The 8,025-nt window shown below is 35.6% G+C and overlaps 1 protein-coding gene and 1 long non-coding RNA gene across 2 annotated transcripts; both read left to right on the forward strand.

Moving 5' to 3' along the window:
* The first annotated feature begins 1,754 nt into the window (after positions 1–1,754).
* On the forward strand, positions 1,755–3,773 carry LOC118043588 (cytochrome P450 71AU50). The gene is made up of 2 exons (XM_035051607.2): positions 1,755–2,854; positions 2,935–3,773. Exons 1-2 carry the CDS (start codon positions 1,976–1,978, stop codon positions 3,547–3,549), a joined length of 1,494 nt encoding a protein of 497 aa, XP_034907498.1. The 5' UTR covers positions 1,755–1,975; the 3' UTR covers positions 3,550–3,773.
* An 885-nt stretch (positions 3,774–4,658) lies between these two features.
* LOC140955779 (uncharacterized) lies at positions 4,659–7,583 on the forward strand. The gene is made up of 2 exons (XR_012170287.1): positions 4,659–6,097; positions 7,154–7,583. It is a non-coding gene; the product is annotated as an uncharacterized lncRNA (long non-coding RNA).
* The last annotated feature ends 442 nt before the right edge of the window (positions 7,584–8,025 follow it).

The following is an 8,025-nucleotide window of genomic DNA, read 5'->3' on the forward strand; positions in this document are numbered from 1 at the left end:
GAATTCATGTATTCAAAACGTTTCTAGAGAGGGGGAGCCCCACACTTGATGAGGTTGTAGGCATCTTCTTAGATGTGCTCAAAGGTTGACCTCCATTTAGCATTTTGTTTGCTTGGTTTTGGGCAACTTGAGTATTCTGATGTGGAGTGACAAGATTGGTGGTTATTACCTATCCCATGGTAATGAGAAGTAACATGCCTTGAATACCCACTTTAAGTAGGGGTACCATGATGAAGAGAGCGATCCTTCGTGGGACTAGATGAACGTTGAGGCATGAAACTTTCTCGAATGTTGTTTTGCCTAGACTTTTCAAAGTAGTGTAGTTGCTTGCATGCGCTGGGAGCGGCCTTTTATAGTGGTATCAGAGCATCTAATGTTACGAATGGTGTTGAGACTTGTTAGGGTGACACAACTCGATTTTTCCCCTAAATGGCTACACCGCTTGAATCAAGAGTTGTACTTGAATTCTGGTTAGTAGAAGTACCTGCATTAAGAGTCCGTTTGGCTAAGAGTTTGTGGTAGCGTTTAGCATGCAACAGTGACAACATAATGTTTGGTTAAGAAATGAGCCGTGATTTTTATATGTGGGCCCTACCATTATCTGCGTTAAAAACACGATTTTGCTGAAGCAGAATTTACATGCTTTTTGTCGCGTTTTTCCTCTCTGCACCATGCTTTTGCACATCACGCAAATTAATTGGCATGAACAGTGCAGCATGTTGCACTGTTCATGCCAATTAATTTGCGTGAATAGTGCAGCATGCTGCACTGTTGAAGCTAATTAATTTACATGGAGAGTGCAGCATGATGCACTGTTCGGGTTAATAGTGTAGCGTGCTGTATTATTTTGGTCGAACCGGTTTCGGTCCAAAACTTAAAATATATTAAAACAGGTTCGATCCAGTAAAATAAAAATTATTTTGTATTATTTTAATTGTATTTTATTTGAAAAATTAGTATTTAATATTATTTAATAAAACTACATAAATTAGACAAAGAACGCTTGATGACGTAGCATTTGCAAAATTGTAGATATTTTAATGGAATAATAAAAAATATTTTATATAAATATTATTTATTTTATGATGTAATATCAATAATTAAATCTATAATATTTAAATTAAAAACTATCAATATTAATATATATATATATATATATATATATAATATATATATATATATATATATTTAAATTATTTTATAACCTCAATTTCAAAAGCATTCTTAACCAAACACATTAAACTACTTTTTGTTCAACCTCAATTTCAACCACAGTTTTAACCAAACACTTATTTTTTCAAATCAACCTCAACTAAAAGTACTTTTTATAAAACAACTTTTTTCAAACCATAACCACAACAGCTACCGCAATACCAAACACACTCTAACAGGTAGATGTACTACGCAAGTTGTAAAAAGAAAACTAATGGTCTTAAAAGGTGAAGCACAAGTTGTAAAAAGAAAAGTCTTAAAATGTGAAGCACAAGTACAAGTTGTAAAAAGAAAAGTCTTAAAACGTGAAGCACAAGTTTTGAGTGTGGTTTGGCTTTGGCTAGATAATAAAATCTCACAAAATTATGTGGTTTGGCTTTGGCTAGATGATAAAATCTCACTAAATTATGTGGTTTGGCTTTGGCTTTCCCAAACATGACTAACTGTTCATCCGGCTGAAGGCTTTCATATCCCAAGTGTCTATGTCCCACTCTTACACGCTAGAAACCACACCTTTATACTCACATTGATGTCTTTTTCTTGATTGATTTCCTCCTACTAGTGGAATTAGTGGAACCACATTGAGAGAAATAATTGAGTTCACACATATTCACAATTGATTGATCACTTTGTTTTCTTCCTGTTACCATCTCCCTAGTTACTGCTATGTGCAGCGTCTTCTCTTTATGAAGCATGAGTTGGATTTAGGTTTGCTTTCACTAAGATAGAGCATAGAGCCGAAACTTAATAAATCAGACATAGCATGGCTTGGATATTAACCACTCTAGCCTTGATTGCGCTCGCTTTCTTCCTCCGAGCTTGGCTGTCGAAAAGAAAGATCAAGGATAGCAAGTTACCCCCTGGTCCAATAGGGTTTCCTATATTTGGTAGCTTACATTTGTTAGGGAAGTTCCCTCACCATGACTTGCATCGACTAGCAAAGAAGTATGGCCCTATCATGTATATGCGGTTAGGCTTGGTGCCTACTGTAGTTGTCTCATCGCCTCAGGCTGCCGAATTGATTCTTAAGACCAATGACCTCGTCTTTGCTAGCAGGCCAGCAAATGAGGCTGCGAAGTATATCACTTACGAGCAGAAGAACTTATCATTTGCTCCATATGGCTCTTATTGGCGCAACGTGCGCAAGATGTGTACCCTTGAGTTGCTTAGCAACCATAAAATAAATTCTTTCATGTCCACGAGGAAAGAAGAGCTTGACCTCTTGATTGACTACATTAAAGATGCTTCTCGTGAGCGTGTTGCCGTTGATCTTAGTGCCAAGGTCTCATCTCTAAGCGCTGACATCAGTTGTAGGATGGTTTTAGGAAAGAAATACATGGAGAAGGAATTTGATGAGAAGGGGTTCAAACCAGTGATTCATGAGGGCATGCGTTTAGCAGCAAGTTTTAACTTGGGAGATTACATCCCTCCACTTGCGCCACTTGACCTTCAGGGTCTTACAAAGCGCTTGAAGGCCATAGGCAAGGTTTTTGATGACTTCTTCGAGAAGAGTATTGATGAGCACATTCAGTTCAAGGACGAAAACAGAACCAAAGATTTTGTTGATATCATGTTGGGCTTCTTGGGATCTGAAGAAACAGAGTATCGTATTGGTCGAGACAACATCAAAGCCATAATCTTGGTAAATAGAATTAAAATAACTGTTAGTAAGCAGCACATAAATCACATGGTTATCCTTAAATCTGTACCTTTCTTTTTCAGGACATGCTTGTAGGCTCAATGGACACCTCAGCCACAGCAATTGAGTGGACTCTCTCCGAGCTTATCAAGCATCCAAGAGTAATGAAGAAAGTCCAGAAAGAGCTGGAAGAGAAAGTAGGCATGGATAGAATGGTGGAAGAATCAGACTTGGAGGACTTGGAGTACTTGCACATGGTTGTAAAGGAAGCTTTCAGGCTCCATCCAGTTGCACCTCTACTTATCCCTCACGAGTCAGTGGAAGATTGCACTATAGATGGCTTCCTCATCCCGCAAAAAACACGTGTTATTGTAAACGTTTGGGCTATTGGGCGCGACCAAAGTGCTTGGACTGATGCAAATAAGTTTATTCCAGAGAGGTTTGCTGGGAGTAACATAGATGTTCGTGGACGCGATTTCCAGCTTCTCCCCTTCGGGTCAGGGCGCAGGGGCTGCCCTGGAATGCATTTGGGACTAACCATGGTTCGGCAAATTGTGGCACAGCTGGTGCATTGCTTTGACTGGGAGCTTCCTAACAATATGTTGCCGGAGGAATTGGACATGACTGAGGCGTTTGGTCTTGCAACCCCGAGAGCAAACCATCTGTGCGCCACTCCTACTTATCGCCTTCACCTCTGATTATGGCTTGAGCAATGTTTCGATTTCTAGTTAATTAATATTCTCTGTTGGAAGTGTGATCATATAGGGATTGTCTTTGCTGCTTCTCTACTCTAAGAATGGAATGTTTATAGCTCTTTCCCTTGGATTCATGGAATCAATTGTAGACTCATATCAGCACGTTGATGTTTCTTTTTGCCTGTCCAGGATTTTATTCAAATTAAACTACATCCCACAATTTATTATTTGAATTTCTTATTTACTTTGATCTCCCGATCAAATACATGTAGGATTTTATGAGTAATTATTAGTTAATCCATTGCCTCCACTTTCACTTGTAGTAATTATTCAAAAAAAATTCATAGTAGTAATTATTCAAAAAAAATTCTATATGTAGTTTATTTAGATCATAAATTCACTTAAAACCCAAAATTAGCATAAACACTAACTTCCCTCAATTTGGGGATTTTTCAATTTCAAACACAATTAAGTGAGAAAACACAGTTATAATTTAAGAACAAAGAATGAAAAAATTAGAGGCAACACCTAAAAGGGGAAAAAGATTATAATAAAAAAAAAGAGAGGATAATACATAGCAGGTCAACAGTAGAGTCCAATAAGTTAAAAGAAATCAAAACTTGAGGGGAGAGAGACAGCATCACCTAGAGGAGAGAGATAATGTTGTCTGGAGGAGAAAGAGAACATCTAATGAAGGAGAGATAGAGTATTAATGGTAATGATTATAATTGAAGAGAGAGGGAGGGTATATAAAGAGGAGAGGAAATGGGAAAAAGTTAGGGATTGCCTTGATATATCACTAATGAAATTTTTTATCGATGAGTTTATTGGTAATAAACTCATTAGCACATTATCAGTGGAGTCACCAATGAAAATTTTGAAACAATTGGTGACTCCGTTGATTACTTTGTTAGTCATTTAAAAAGTTTCTGAATTCTTGTGAAAACTCTAAAATTCACCGACGACTTTTTATATGTCGATATATCTATTGATAAATCCAATCCCCTGAATTCTTCAATAAACTCACTATAATTATATGATGATAATGTTGTATGTTGGTGATTGCGTCAGTAATTAATATATCACCAAGAAAAACTATTAGTTTACATTCCTGAATTCTTCCTTACATTCTTTGTAATTCTCCAGAATTTATAGTCTGTTAATAATTTATTAATTTTTTTATTATTATAGGTGATTGTATTGGTAAATTTATTAAAATTTATTTTCTTATATATTGGATATAACCTCTATCAAACCTAATTACAGAGTTGTCATAACTCAATTTTTGATCTTTTTATTTTTATTTTTAAAAAATAAATAAATAAAAATAAAATAATTAAAGAATGAATTAAAATTTAAGTTAAGAGCAACATGATTGAAAGTTTAAAGATTTAATTAAACTCTTGACTAGTTTAATTAATTAAATCAATGGCTTAATTGGAGAATTGATTTAATTAAAATTTAGATTATTTTAATTAATGAAATTAAGAGTTTAATTGAAGACTTAATAAGTTTGAAGACTTAATTAAACTTTGATTTAATTAATTAAATAAATTCAGGACTTAATTGAAATTAATCCAAGAGTAAAATTAAAAGATTGTTGGGATCAAATTGTTAAATTCCAGAGGCAGGGGTCGAATTGAAGATTCCTTTTTTTTTTTTTTACCGAAAACGGCACCGTTGCTAACAGCCGTGCATCTTCTCCATCCCGCGTCAACAGGGGAGCTCCCGATTCAGCAGGGGAGCTGATAATCTGCAACAAATCCGATCGTGGACCACGTCTCTCGCCCACGATCTCGTCGGGGAAGATAACAGTCCTGCAAAGGCAGGACTGGTTAGAGGCAAGCAGCTGGGTCTCTATAAAAGAGGCCGAAAATTTAACCCAAAAGGGGGGAGAGGTGCAGAACGAAAAAAAAACAACCCCAAAAAACAGAGCCAACAACCGAAAGAAAAACCCAGAACACAGGGGACGAAAACAGAGCAGAAACACAACCCAAAAAATACAGAGAAGAGCAGAAAAATCGACAGAGAAGAGGCAGAACTGGAGCCAAAACAAAGGAAAGAAAAACCAAGATTTCCAGATAATTATCCCCGCCACTGCCATCATCCCGGTAGGCACCCCTGCACAAAAAAGAGAAGAAACACCCAGAACACAGAGCAAGAAAAACCAGAGAAAAAGGCCAGCAACAGTGAAGGAAGAAAAACCCAGCATAAAACGGGGACCCGAAAACCAGAGCAGGAGACAGAAGGGAACAACAGGGGGCACAACCCAGGAGATTGAACAAAAAACACTGGAAACAGAGACGAGAAAAAAAAAAGAGAAAAAGAGCAACCCAGAACACAGAGAAGAGTAGAGAAAAGCAGAGGAACAACCACTGTCTTCGTTCCTGCAGAAGAAGAACAGCCCACAAATCAATAAAAATAAATCCAGCAGACGGGGGGCACAAGAGCAAAAAGGGAAAGCAGAAGGAGAGGTATCCAGCAGACGAAAGTCACCACCAGCGTTCCAGCCAAAGCTTCGCTATAGTCTCCATCGCCTCAAACAGAGCAGGTACGCGGCTTCTTCTCCTTCATTTTGTTACAGTTAACTAACATTTACACCGTGCAAGTGAATTTTAATTCACTTGCACAGTGTGGCAACACGCGTGCGTTAGCGCACGCGTGTTGCTGAGCCCAGCCCAACCCATATGGGCTGGGCTGAGCCCAGCCATCAATATATATGCTGGGCTGGATTTAACCCAGCCCATCCCAAAAAATAAATACAAAAAAATAAAAATAAAAAACAGAAAAATAAAAAAGGGTAGAAAAAATAAAAAAAAATAAAAAATGTATATGCATGAATAAAAATAATATAAATTTATTGGTTTATTCACTGACGCCAAAGGTCAGGAATAAAAATACCGGTTTAAATTTATATTATTTTTATTCAATGTATTTTATTTTATTTAGATAGAAAAATAAAAGATATGTGTATGCGTAAAAATAAATTTATTATTATTGATTTATTCACTGATGCCAGAATCGGGAATAAAAAAATATTGATCTAATTTATTTTATAGCTACGTAATATTTACCAACGTTAAAGTTGGAAATATTCGTAGTTGAATATTCACTGGCGCCAGAGTCAGGAATATTATAAACAAATTATCATAGCGTAAACTAATAAACATTTAGCAATTTAAGACGAAACTAGCAATGCAGCCTGTCTCAAGCAGGACGTTTAAGGGGTGATAATATCTTCCTTTTTACGTAACCAGTCCCGAACCATAGAATCTCTGTTGACCAGTTAGGGTTTCTAGTAACCATAATACTAGGTAGCGACTCCTTAAACAAAGAATATTTCTCATTAAAAAACAGGATGCCAGAAATCTGTTTTTTCCAAAGATTCATTAAATTTTTAAGGCCGCCGCGATATCAGGTGCGACAAGAGTTATTTATAATTTACTCAACAACAACTCTTTAAAACCACAACTACAATAATTACATGATCATTTAAAAGGTTTCAAGATATACATGTCACTCGACTCCAGGACTGAAACCCTGTTAGTGATTTCTTTTTATTTATAATTATTATTATAGCTCAGAATCTTACAATTTTTCGTACTAGATCTTTCGCGCTGTCGAAACGTTGAATAGGAAGAAGCAAGCATTCAGACTCACGCAGGATTTTGTTTTTTTTCCTTTTCCTCTCTATTAAAGGCTCAGGCCCCAGCTACAAAACTATATTGAGGCAGACAATATATGTTGGGTGCTGGTATTCTGACCTGCAAAATGAGACCTGCAAGACTTGTATGGAGGTGAAGATTCCTGGGAGCATAGAATTTTATGTTTTGATTTCATAATAATTAGTTTAATTATGATATAGGTCAATATAATGACATAGGAAGGATCGAACAATAACATGAAGTTTCCTTTCTAGCTAGTTTACATAGTAAATTAAACATGGATTTGTTATTCTATAGCCGAAGACAAATGTAGGGACCTTGCCTTCTTACAAGCTTGTTGATAAATGATAATGGCAGCAGGGAGTGTCTCAATTGTGAGAATGTTGTGTTCAAAGAAAATGTCATTTACTCGAATTGTTAGTATATATCACAAAAGCATTTTATCAATAAGGTGGTTGTAGCGAGATTTTTATACTTGTAATTAATTATCATATGAAATTTTTTTATATTACACTTGTTATTTTCATTTTTCAAAAAAAAAAAAAAAAAAAAGCTAGATAGATATTTTTAAAAAATTATTTTAAATATTTTTTTAAAAAAATTGTAAATCAGAGAGGTTGACCTCTGATTTACTTTTATAATATTTTTAGAAATTAAATTCTATTTAAATTTTAATGATGATTCAAAATATAAAATTTCATTGAAAACTCTGAGTTTATAACTACCATGGTTTTATCGCGATAGTTTTCGAGTTTTTAATTATGAGAAAGAGTGTTTTTTGTTTGCTATCACCCCGGTGAATATGCATACAAAA

This window comes from Populus alba, chromosome 7 (genome assembly GCF_005239225.2).
Source record: "Populus alba chromosome 7, ASM523922v2, whole genome shotgun sequence".
Taxonomy (NCBI): Eukaryota; Viridiplantae; Streptophyta; class Magnoliopsida; order Malpighiales; family Salicaceae; genus Populus; species Populus alba.

What these genes read in the sequence shown, in the direction of transcription:
- LOC118043588 (XM_035051607.2), top strand. Translation starts at nt 1,976, where the DNA reads ATGGCTTGGATATTAACCACTCTAGCCTTGATTGCGCTCGCTTTCTTC. An exon ending in ACATCAAAGCCATAATCTTG is followed by an intron (nt 2,855 to 2,934) that starts GTAAATAGAATT and finishes TTTCTTTTTCAG; the next exon opens with GACATGCTTGTAGGCTCAAT.